Source organism: Muscardinus avellanarius (assembly GCF_963383645.1).
Source record: "Muscardinus avellanarius genome assembly, chromosome: 13".
NCBI classification, from domain to species: Eukaryota; Metazoa; Chordata; class Mammalia; order Rodentia; family Gliridae; genus Muscardinus; species Muscardinus avellanarius.
Window position 1 is genome coordinate 3,248,132 of NC_137799.1, and position 12,639 is coordinate 3,260,770.

Genomic DNA, 12,639 nt, shown 5'->3' on the forward strand with positions numbered 1-12,639 from the left:
ATCGAGTTTGCATCCTGAATCCTTGCTGCAAAGGCATCTGGGAATTGTAGCTCTCAGCTCTCTGGAGCTGAAAGTGCTGGGAGGAGGCGGGCCAAGCTTGAGCGAGCCACACAGCGAGGTCCTGCAGGCCACAGCGGGGCCCACGGCAGAGCGGCGGAGCCCCAGCTTGAGGGGCCTTGGCCATGGCCTCCTCTGCCTGGGCAGCGGGTCTTAGGATTCTGTGGGCACCTCCGGGTGACCCTGACTTTAGAGTCAGCATCCTGGTGGGGAGTGGAGGTCACAGGGCCAATGCTGTTCTCACTGGACCTTGGAATGCAGGTGAGCCCTGAGGGAAATCTTGGGCCATTCTGTCTAGCCTTCCAGGGGGGCGCTCAATCGGAGGGCGCGCCGTGCTCAGAGCTGCACCTGCAGGCTCAGTTGTCCGTAGCTTCTCCCTCTGGCCTTCACCTGCCAAGAGCCTTCCTGGAGCGCGGCTAATGCTGACTCTCACCCCCATCCACCTGTCCCCAAAGCCGGTGCTGTTTCCAGACGGAGAGCTCAGCCTGGCAGAGAGACTGTGTCTGAACAGAAGGCTCAGTGTCTGTGGTGGGAAGAGGGCCCCGGGAAGCCTGTGCTGCCAGACGCCGCCGGGCGCGCCCCACACCTTGTTTAGGAATTAACTTTTTTTTGAGTGTGTGCTCTGGCACAGGAAGGCTCTGGCCAGCGAAGGGGTGGCACCGAGCCTGGGAGAGGTCTGGTGGCCCTTTTAACATGTTGCAACAGAGGTCTGTAAACATACGCAGGAAGGCTGCCGGAGAATAGCTCTCTGCCTGCAGAGATAGAGAAAGCAGGCTTGTGGCTCTGGGATCTGGGAAGAGCATCACGGGCTTGCTGTGATGTGTGTCCAGGAAACCCCACCGGGATCCCTGCTTCCTTCCCCGGTCCACTGCCAACCTTGGACCCGAGTCTCTGAGGTGACCCAGGCTCCCGCCCGCATCCTTGGCAGGTGTGTGGCGGCTGGCGCGGCTGTCCCTTTCCCTGCCGGGCCCAGGCCTGGGGCTGTGCTGCGCAGCCCTGCCGGCACCTGTCCTCCACATAGCCCTTGATGACAGTGGACGGGGCTCAGCCACGGCTGGGTCGATGCCTCCGTGGAGCCGGGGCTATGTGAGGGCCGGACCGCGAGCTCCACACGACTGTCAATCGAGCCTGGGTCATGGCTGAGCGCCACCCAGGAGAAAACTCACAGAGGCCACGGGAGGGGGTGATGATGCAGTGAGCGCACCTGCACAGCTGGGGAATCCTTAGTCTCTGCGCCTCTTGATGAGACTCAGCAAAAACAGGCTGCAGAAATGACGCCATCAGGTCTCGGACTCCAGAGTCGGGGTAACGGGGTGCCTTCCTGAAGACCATGGTCCCCAGGGTGGTGCTTGGGATGGGAAAGGGCAGCTCCTCATCCCCTCTCCCCTGACCCACGGTCTGCCCCTCACCCCCAGCCACCACTTTATCTCCCCAGGACCTGATGTCTGCTCTCCTCCCAGGCCTGCCCTCCGGGGAGACAGCATCCTTTGCTGCCTTGTTAAGGGCTGGGCTGGGTGGGTGGTGAGGCCGGGCGGCCTCTTGGGCCCCCGCCTCTCTGATGGCCGAGAGGAAGCCAGTCCTGGCCGTCCTTTCTTACATCCAAGCCATCCTCCCTTGTTAGAAAAGTTCCACTGTATAATAATACCTACCTGGGACGAAGGCCCGGGAACTGGTGAACAGGACCGTTTAGGAGGGACAGGGGTCCTGGGAACAAGCCTGCTGTAGTACTCTGCTGCAGCCAGAAAGTTTTAGTAGTCCATGACGAAATCCAATTCTAACGGGGACAAGCATCGCCAGATGTATTGGCTGATGTACGCAGGCAGTGAGACTTCAGCCGTGGCTTGATCCGGGCACCCGAGCAGTGCTTTAGGGTCTCTTCACACCCTGATAACAGCCGCCTGCCCCTCTGGGTTCATATTCTATGTGTGGAGCCAGCAGAATGGTGGATTCCTCCTTCCCAAAGGAAAAGCCCAGGATGGAGCGTCATGGGCCTGCCCCTGCTGTCTGGGACAGGTGGTGCCAATCCCAGATCAGCCAGCAGAGGGCGCTTGGCCGGCTCCACTGGTTCCCAAAGGGATGCTGGTGGTGGGTTCCTGAGACCCCCCGACCCCAGGGAGGCGTACCGGCTGCACTCCTTCCGTCACCGTGATGCTACATTGGGGTGTATTTTCTCTGCCTGGCACCTCCCATTTCTGGTAATAGGAGCTGTTTGGGTGTTTGGGGCGGGAGGCTTGCAGAGGGGGCTGTCTTCAGGGTCCAGTTGGTCAGGGGTGAGCTTTCCCCAGGCCTCTAGCACCGCTCTCCATCTCTGAGCAGATCCTGAAGGCTAGTGGGGCAGGAACCTTCCAGAAGGGATGCAGTGGCCTGCTTTATTTTGTCATGCATATACTGCTGGTGGGGGGGGGCAAATGGCAGCCGGGTATTCGCTGTAAATTCTCGTTGGGGGTTACTTATTAGTTGAGCCAATGGTGCTTCAAAACATGGTTGGTAGTAGAGGCTCGGAGGGTGGGAACACTCTGGAAGGTGTGGTTTCCCGAGCTGCCCACCACTCCCATCTCACCTGGTGGCCCTGGCAGCAGTGGGTCCTCGTGGCCTCCAGGCGTGTGTTTGGGGTTTAAATGGATCTGCTTTGTTGGTAATAAGGAGGGGTGAGACAGGAGGATCACCGTTAAGGACAGCCTCAGCTGCTACTTAGTGAGGCCCTTTGCAACTCAGTAAGACCCTGTTTCACAAATAAAGAATAAAAAAATAGGGCTGGGGGTGTAGCCTGGAGGTAGAATGTCCCTGGGTTCAATCCCCAGTACCACAAAAAAAAAAAAAAAGAAAGAAAGAAAGGAAGAGAGAAAGAAAGAAAGAAAGAAAGAAAGAAAGAAAGAGAAAGGCGGGGTATCCGGGAGGTGGGCTTGCATAGCTCCAGCAACTGAGTAAAAGCTTTGCCAGTACAAAATGAGGGGGCAGCCGGGCATGGTGGTGCATGCTTGTAATCCCCGCGCTTGGGAGGCAGAGACAGGAGGATCGCCCAGGTTCGAAGCCAGCTGAGCACGCTGGCTTAGGATACCCTGTTTCCAAATAAAAATGTAAAAATAGGTCTGGGAGTATAGCCCGGAGGTAGCAGGGCTTCCAGGAACCCCAGTACCACCAAAACAAACAAACAAACAAACAAACAACAACAACAAAATGAGGGGGCAGTGGTGGCAGAGGCTGAGCCAGGCTTTGCTCCCGGGCGTGGCTGCTGGCAGGACAGAAGGGGATGTTTCTGCAGAGCGGCCTCTTGTCCTGAAGTGGTCTAACATCCTCGAGGTCCTGGTGGTGGAGGTACAGGTGGGCGGAGTGGGGCTGGCCGCGTGTCCCTGCCATTAGCCTTCCTTCCAGGGGCTCAATCCCCTCCCTTGTTTTTTCAGCTCAGCCAGCAGATCTCCTGAAGGTTCTAGACTTTCACAACTTGCCCGATGGAATCACGAAGACCACGGGTTTTTGCGCCACACGACGATCTTCCAAGGGCCCGGATGTTGCCTACCGAGTCACCAAAGACGCACAGCTGAGCGCACCCACCAAGCAGCTGTACCCCGGTAAGAGACGCACGCTTCTGTTCCGGTGGCAGGTTCACGTGGACGCTGCAGCTGCAGAAGTCCATGTGGTGCAGAGCCAGGCCAGGCCTGGTCTCCTGGGGGCCTCTCACACACGGCGCGATTTCAGTGTCATGGCTACGGCTCCAGTGGTCGCCGTCCATCGCCATGAGGTGGACGAGACCTCTCTCTGCCCTTTGCTTTTCCAGCAGAGCCATGCCCAGCCATCGACAGGCACGGGGATTCAAGTGCAGGAAGGAGATACACAGTCCCCAGGGGCCGAGGTTAAGAGAAAGCTCCAGGGTACGGCCAGGAGACCTTAATTGGGGGCAGTGACATTAAGCGATACATGACTCAAACTCGTGACTTGAGCTCAAGGCTTCTCAAGGCTTCTAATGAGAATTCATTGCCAAGGGCCGGATCTCTCTCTGCTTTTAATTACATACCTGCAGGAGGGGCCTGTGTTGTCCCTGTCGCCTGATGGTTGTGTCCTCCTGCTCGCCTGCGTTAATTGAACCCTCTGGGCTTATCTGGACAGGTGTAAATGGGGGGGTGATGGATCCCTGCTCCCCTGCATCGGGGAGGTGTGGGTGGCCGGGCGGAATGAGCTCCTCTTTCTGGTTTAGGTAAGAGAGAAGCCGGGCCCTTGGCAGCTAAAGGCACCTCGTGGGATGCTTTGCCATGGAAGACTGCGCTATCTTCTTGGTAGCCTGGATGTGACTCCACATTGATCAGGAACCAGGAAATTAAAAAACAAGACTGGTATCTCTGCTGGCTACACCTTCAGGGTGCCCTGGTGGCTGTTTCTGCATCCGCTGCCCTTACCTTTTCTGTTGACCTTTTTTGAGGGAGACCGGCAGGGCTGTTGCTCGCCCGTCCACCTGTTCTAGGGTGCCTGGTGACCTGTGGGGAGGCAGCTGCATCATCAGGGTCATCCTCTCCTCCCCCTCTCCCCTCCCCCTCCCCCTTCCTCTTCTCTTCCTCCTTCTCCTCCTCCTTTTTTTTTTTTTTTTTTTTTTTTTTGGTACTGGGGATTGAACCCAGGGGCTCTCTACCTCAGAGCTATACCCTCAGCTCCATTTTTAATTTTGTTTTTTGTGGTACTGGGAATGGAACCCAGGGGCATTCAACCTCCAAGCTACACCCCTAGCCCTATTTTTATTCTTTTTTTATTTTTGAAACAGGGTCTCACTAAGTTGCGGAGGACCTCATTAATTAGTAGCTGAGGCTGTCTTCGAACCGCGATCCTCCCATCTCAGCCTCCCAAATGCTGGGGTTACAGACGTGCGCCACCACGCCCAGCTCATTTTTTATTTTTAATTTTGCAACAGGGCCTTTCTAAGTTGCTGCGGGTCTCACTAAATTCCTGAGGCTGGTCTTGAACCTGCAAGTCTGCTATCTCAGTGTCAGGATTACAGGTATGCCAGCATGCCTGGCTACTTTTGTGATTTATTGCTTGGTGGTCCCAGGTTTAGAATTCCTGACCTGGGGAAAATGGGGGAGCCGACTCCCAGGGACAGGCTGGAGGCTGCTGATGGCCGGGACGTGCTGGCTGGAGCTGCGGAACCTGCACCCCTGAGTAGCACAGGGGGTGTTGACACCTCCGGGGCTGCGCTGTGGAGGCCTGGGTTCCACCCTTAGAGAGCATCTTTAGCCAACTTTGGCAGTAGTTTAATCTCTTCATTGCCACCCAATTCCTGAGCAATGGCTCAACAACTTTACTAGAATTCGCCATAATCCCAGTGCTTAAGAGGCTGAGGCAGGAGGATCTCAACAGACTCTCAGCAACCTACTGAGACCTTGTTTCACAATAAAAAAAATAGCAGGAGCTAGGGGTATAGTTTGGAAGTAAAAATGTCCCCGGGTTCAATCTCCAGTACCAACAACAAGAAAAATATATAAATAAATAAAATAAAGAACACTGGATTTCAGGCATCCCGGGCTAAATGACTGGAAATCTAGGATGAATACCTGAACAGTATGGTAGGGTTTTTGTTTTTGTTGCCTGTATTTTTTTCTATGTTCTCAAATTAGTAACCTGCTTAGACACTCGAATTCAAATTGTTCTTCTAGGACCTTCTGGCAATAATTAGGTCAGGGTGTATAGCAGAACAGGTCCACGTACAACAGCTGTCCCCTTCACTGCAAACAGAACTGGAGGTGGCTTTGGGATATTTGTGGAGGAATTTCTGTGGGGTCCCTTCTGCAAGTCCGAGTGCTCATCTGAGAAAGCTCTTCAGGGGGCATTGTTGTACCTGGGTGACAGGGCTTTGCAGACCTAGAGTGGACGAGTCAGCCTTGGTTCTCCGTTTCCTTCTCCTGGACTCGTGACTGTGACCCCTTCTGCCCCAGCTCACCCCGGGCCACTTTCTGGGGAGGACTTGGGAGGTGCTTCTGGTTTTCTGGTTGGACAGGTCAAACGCAATGACCTGGTGGCTTCTGAGGACCTGAGTGGTCAAACGCCAGCCAGTTGGGGCGGTCACTGCAGGATCTGCGCCCTGCCCCTCTCCTGGGGGCACAGTGTCCCCTGGGTGCTGGAGGATGCACTGGGTAGTGGCACAGGAGCAGCTGGAGGTCCAGGTGGCCACGGGAGGTCAGGGCCATGGTGACCTGACCCAAGAGAGCAGACCACAGTGAGCCTGTCTTGAGGCCGGTGGAGCCCAGGGTCGGGGCTCCCTGGGTCTCCCCAAGGGGCTGCCCCAGGTCTGCTTAGCAGGCCCTGTGGTCTGGGCCCTGGTGACCTGTTGGAGGCTGAGGTGAGCAGGTTTCTTTGCCTGGGTGTGTCCCCCTCTGAAGCAGCCCAGAGCAGACAGACCCGTGTGGGTCCTTTACCCAGCAGCCGTGCACCTGCCGAACAGTGAGCTGTGAGGGCCCCTGTTGAGGATGGCCTGACTCTGATACCCCATACAGTGGGATGTGAGGGCGTGTTGAGGATGGCCTGACCCTGATACCCATACAGGGATAAGTGGTTCCCTGTTGGAGATGTGAGGGCCCTGTTGAAGGGTGACCTGTTCCTGGTGCCCCATACAGTAGGCTGTGAGAGCCCCTGTTGAGGATGGCCTGACCATGATACCCCATAGAGTGGGCTGTGAGGGGCCCTGTTGAGGATGGCCTGACCATGATACCCCATAGAGTGGGCTGTGAGGGGCCCTGTTGAGGATGGCCTGACCATGATACCCCATACAGGGATAAGCAGTTCCCTGTTGGAGATGTGAGGGCCCTGTTGAAGGGTGACCTGTTCCTGGTACCCCATACAGTAGGCTGTGAGAGCCCCTGTTGAGGATGGCCTGACCATGATACCCCATAGAGTGGGCTGTAAGGGGCCCTGTTGGAGATGTGAGGCCCCTGTTGAGAATGGCCTGACCATGATATCCCATAGAGTGGGCTGTGAGGGGCCCTGTTGGAGATGTGAGGCTCCTGTTGAGAATGGCCTGACCATGATACCCCATAGAGTGGGCTGTGAGAGCCCCTGTTGAGGATGGCCTGACCATGATACCCCATAGAGTGGGCTCTGAGGGCCCCTGTTGAGGATGGCCTGACCATGATACCCCATAGAGTGGGCTCTGAGGGCCCCTGTTGAGGATGGCCTGACCTTGATACCCCATAGAGTGGGCTGTGAGAGCCCCTGTTGAGGATGGCCTGACCATGATACCCCATAGAGTGGGCTGTGAGGGGCCCTGTTGGAGATGTGAGGCCCCTGTTGAGAATGGCCTGACCATGATATCCCATAGAGTGGGCTGTGAGGGGCCCTGTTGGAGATGTGAGGCTCCTGTTGAGAATGGCCTGACCATGATACCCCATAGAGTGGGCTGTGAGAGCCCCTGTTGAGGATGGCCTGACCATGATACCCCATAGAGTGGGCTCTGAGGGCCCCTGTTGAGGATGGCCTGACCTTGATACCCCATAGAGTGGGCTGTGAGAGCCCCTGTTGAGGATGGCCTGACCTTGATACCCCATAGAGTGGGCTGTGAGTGTTCCTGTTGAGATTGAGCTGCCCCTTGTCCCTTGAGGCCCGGGACACACTGCTCCCCTCAGGCCACTGTGGCTGCCCCCCAGGCCCCACACCTCCCCTGCCCAGATCTGGGATGCAGGAGCCTTCTGGGGAGCAGCCCAGGAGCAGATTGCTCCAGCACAGCCCTCTCGGTACCCTTGGATCCCGGGCCCCAGCCTGGCGCCCCTCGGGCAGCTGGAATGCACCTCCAGAGCCCCAGCCAGCTCTTCAAAGCTAGTAGCACCTCCGGACGGTTTTCTGCCCCATCCCCTCCTCCCTGTCCCTGGGCACTGCACACTCTAGTTACTAACGTACTTGATGACAGCCATTTCTGTCTCCATTCTGTACCTTGCTCCTTTGTCTTTCCTGAGGCTGGGACAGTATTTGTTCCTTGACTGTCTCCCTGGCGCTGGCACCTAGTGGGCCACCAACCACTGTGTATTGATTACGTGATCAACTCCAGTATCCATCAATGCACCCAATAACTGTTGGCTCAGCATGAGTCGGTTTTGCGGCAGATGCATTTATTAGACCCCTTGTGCGTTTCTAAAACGGGCCGGCGCCTTTGGGCCGCAGCCGAGGGAACGAGGAACTGCTCTCCGGAAGGGACTGGCTGTGTGCCGAGCCCCCCAGCCCAGCCGTAGCTCTTCCGGGAGAAATGAAATATGGAGCGTCGGGCAGTGGACTCACTTCTTCCAGACTGCCCGACAGTCTAGATTACAGACTGTGTCCACGCCGGGCTCACGTCCTGACGAGAACGGACCCTTGCGAAGCGACAATAAATCCATTGTTATTTTGCCAGGAGAGAGATTAATGTTAAGCATAAGTCATCTCTTCAGGTTTTATCGGAGCTGGGAAAATTTGTTGCCGTAGAGATTTTTAAAATTGAGAAAGAGCATTTTAATGAGCTGGAGGAGGATGGAGGCCCGCGGTCCCCAGCAGGGCGTCATTGCGGAGAGAGCGAGCACGGTCATCTCCGCTCTTCTCATTATTTCAGAGAGAGTGATGGCCGTACGGGACCCGGAGCCCCGGGGTGGGGACGGCAGGCCCGCGACCCTTTGAAATGGCCGAGAGGGAGTTGCTGACTCCAATCCTAATTGCACAGTCGGCCCACTCGAGGACGGTGACCTCTGGGCTGCTTTAGGTCGGGCACCACCCCAGCTCCTCAGTGCCCCTTATTCCTGGGCGCAGGACCCTCCCACTGCCTGCCTGGACCAGCCGAGGGCATCATCTCCATCCCCTCTCAGTCCCCACACCCCGAGGACAGGGCGAGGTTCCTGGCTGCGTAGCAGGGGACCCCAGTCAGCTCCCCACAAAGCCTGCCTCTCTGGAGATGATCGCACTGTCTGCCGTCTCATGCCCTGTAGAGCTGCTCCCCTGGGTCCCTGAGCGCAGCAAGCAGGCCCAGCCTGTCCAGCTCGCTTGCCTGGGGAGCCGGGACCCTAGGCCGGCCCTCAGCAGGGGCTCTGAGACCTCGCAGACAGGGTCTTCCTGCCGCCCGTCACGCCGTGCTCCTGCCGACCTTTGGGTGCTGTGTTGTTTTTGCTCTGGAGCGTCTGTGGCCCCTCATGGGATCTCTCTGCCCGTGTCCTACAGCGGAAGTGGAGGCTGCAGCAGGCCCCATCTCCAACCCCAGAAGTCTGAGGATGCTGGGGCGTGGTGGCCTTTGATGTCCCTTCTCCCAGCATGCCACCTGCAGTGCTCAGTTCCGTCAGCAGAGGGCACCCGCGGATAGCTTTGTGTCAGTGCTGCTGTGAGCTGTGAGCTGGGCTCTGCAGCCCAGCGGTGGCTCTTGGGCTCCTGGGCCATCTGGTTGACCTCGTTTCAACTCGAAAGAAGGGTGGGGCTGGCAGTGGAGTCTGGTTTTGTTCAGGCCCTGCAGTGTGATAGGGGACCAGGCAGCTCCAGCAGCCTTTGCCCCTGCCCCTCATCCAGCTAGTGTCTTGCTGTTGGGGTCCGTTGTGTTTGCCGGGTCTGAGGGGCAGGGTGGCCTGCGCTGGGCATTTCCAGCCGGTCTCCACCAGCTTATTGATCAGCTGCACGTGTTCTATCAGCTCCCAGGCTCTCGGCAGAATTGCAGATTAATTGTACCCAGTGAGAGAATTGCTGGCTGCACCACCAGGATTGCTGGAGAGGAGGAAGCCAAGATCCCCTCCATGCCCGAGGACCAAGGGTGGTGCGGGGAGCGGGTTCTGGCACCATGCAGGAGCAGCTGGGCCTGCTGGCAGTGACCTCTGATGGCACCTGATCTTTGCTGTAAGGGGCATTCCCTCCTGTCAGCATATCAGGGATTTGCTTTTGTGAACATTTAAAACTCCAGTTGAAGCCTTGGGATTTGTTTTGCCTTTTTCTTTGTCTTGCATATTAACCAGGAAATCTTGCAAAGGGCAATTGTAGCTGTGGTTCCAGGCCTGTGGGCCCCTCCCCCTCCCTCCTCCTCCCCGTGGTAGATGCTGAGAGAGACGCACTGCGCTGTGCGTGGCTGTGCATGGAGGAGCCAAAGGTACACTCGAAACAACCTCTGTCCAGGAAAGCTCTCCATCTAGCAGGTTCCGATTAGGATGTATACACAGGTATACTGGGGTGTCGGAACTGAGGAGCCAGTATCCAGAGCTCCCTCCTAGAAGGACCAGTCAGCCTTCAGGGAGACACTTGCATTTGAACTGAGCCGTGAAGGGGCAGCCATGAAGGGGGCAGCCTTGACCACGTGGTGATGAAGAGGGGCTACAGGAATCGTTTGATCAGGGGGCAGGTGTGCGGCTACGTAGGGCCCTGGGGAGCAGAGCCGGCCAGGTTGGTTGTCTGCAGACACCCATGTTGGCCACAGTGGGGACTTCCTGACTGCCTTCTCAACTCTGTCTTCCTTTCCAGCATCTGAGTTTCCTGAGGACTTCTCCATCCTAGCCACTGTGAAAGCCAAAAAAGGCAGCCAGGCCTTCCTGGTCTCCATCTACAACGAGCAGGGCATCCAGCAGATTGGCCTGGAGCTGGGCCGCTCTCCCGTCTTCCTCTATGAGGACCACACCGGGAAGCCTGGGCCGGAGGACTACCCCCTCTTCAGGGGGATCAACCTGTCGGATGGCAAGTAAGTCCCTTGCGGGGCCACCCAGCCCTCCTCCTGCTGGAGGGATGGAGTGGGCGTCTGAGCCCCCTGGCTGGATGGGATGCCACGGCAGGGTGTGCAGTAGGTGGCGCTGGGTCGCTCACGGGTCGCGAGCATCCTTCCTGGATACTGACGCCTTGGACCCGGGAGCTCCTGGGGCTCACACTGCTGTTCTTGTCCAAGAGATGAGGATTCTGAGGTTCTCGGGCCTGAGGCCTCATGGTGGCACGTGCCGTCGCCGATGCTGCGCCCAGGCTCATGACCCCAGGGGCCTTTGAGCTGCACCGTCCCCTGTGGCTGCGGGGAACGGGCTTCTCCTGTGGGTCCGAGGGATGAGCCTCTTCACTGCCCGGTTGCCTGTGTCTTTGCAGGTGGCACAGAATTGCTCTCAGTGTCCACAAGAAGAATGTCACCTTGATCCTCGACTGTAAAAAGAAGACCACCAAATTCCTGGACCGCAGTGACCACCCTGTAGTGGACGTCAATGGCATCATCGTGTTCGGCACCCGGATCCTGGACGAGGAAGTGTTTGAGGTAAGCGTGAGGGGCACGCAGTCCCTGCACCCCTGGGGACACACGTTGGCCAGCGGTGGCTCCCCATGCAGAGCCGCCTCAGCCGCAGAGGAGGCCTGTCCTTCTGGCTAGGGATGCTGGGCTCCCATGTGGGCACAAGTTCTGTGGGCCTGAAGCCTCTGCTGCCCCAAGGGGGTGCTTGTGGCCTGTGAGATGAGAGACCAGACCAGCCGCCAAGTGTCTTCCTTGTCTAGAGGACTGGATACTTATCTCCCAGGTACAGTTTGGGAAAGACAGGGGGCTTGGCAAGCTTGCCTGAGTCTCTGGAACACGCAGGCTGCTGCCTTCTGCTGTCTGAGGACCACACTGGGCAGGGCAACCGCTCTCTGTGGGCTCGGAGGCAGAGCTGGTCACCAAGTGACTCAGCAGTGCTCCAGCGGGTCTAGCCAGAGCCTGCTTTTCTGGGACACCCCAGAAACGGGGAGCAAGAGGCTGAGGGGAGTAGGCCTTAGGGTCCCTCTTTCAATCGTGGAGTCCCGGATCAGAATTGGTCATGAGTAGCGTTGGGAGCCACCCACCGCCAGGGAGCAGGTGGAGAGCCTTCAGGTGATGGGGGTCCGACAGGCCTGGTGGGGCAGTGGAGTCATCAGATGCCTCTGAGGGTCCAGGTCCCAGAGCCCTGCCTGCTGACGTGCTGGGGTAGGACCTGCGCTGGCCTGGAGTCTGTGTCCCAAGAGCACATCAGAGAGCGATGCCCCATCATGGGTGGTGACAGCTTGGACTTCACAAAAGATTTGGCAGCCTAAGGACTGCATGGCTGGAGTGTTTGAAAACTGCTGGGCTGGATGGTTTCCTCTTTCTGGGACCTAGAGACAGGACAGGTTGGGACAGCATCTTCTCGGAACTCCCAAGAGCCAGCTCGTGCTCTCCAGGGATGCCCGCCTGTGTCTGGCCAGCTGTGTCACGGATCTTGCTGATGGCTTGTGGTTGAGGTGAGATCCAAGGACGTCTTCTTGGTGGCTCTGGGCATGGTAGGCCAGACTGGCACTGATCTAATCTCAGGGTGCCGCTGGCAGGAGGAGAACAGGCGTGGCACACACAGACTCCTCATCTGTGTTGATGCTAGTGATATCTACAGGTGGAGACAAGGGCAGGGCCCAGGGCCCGGGCCCTGCGACTTAGAGCTAGTCACGAGAATGAGATTCCAGAGCCCCATCTTTTTATAAAGCCATGATGGGGGCACATAGCTTAACCACGACAGGGAATTTTAGCACTGGCCTCAGAGCAGGCCCACCTGGGCTGGACTCTCAGCTCAAGGATTATGAATGTGTCAGTTCCCGGGTGTGATGGCCCACACATATAATCCCAGTACTTGGGAGGCTGAGACAGGAGGACTGCAAGTTTGAGAC

The 12,639-nt window shown here is 57.4% G+C and overlaps 1 protein-coding gene across 2 annotated transcripts in view; it reads left to right on the top strand.

The window, feature by feature from the left end:
- COL5A1 (collagen type V alpha 1 chain) overlaps positions 1–12,639 on the top strand; it is a gene marked incomplete at both ends in the record, with an annotated part of 157,856 nt that overhangs the window by 33,260 nt on the left and 111,957 nt on the right. For both annotated transcript variants that reach the window (XM_080709655.1, XM_080709656.1), the window contains 3 exons: positions 3,459–3,626; positions 10,486–10,699; positions 11,089–11,251. In XM_080709655.1, coding sequence (XP_080565781.1) covers positions 3,459–3,626; positions 10,486–10,699; positions 11,089–11,251 — 545 coding nt within the window. The remainder of the gene's footprint in view (positions 1–3,458; positions 3,627–10,485; positions 10,700–11,088; positions 11,252–12,639) is intronic.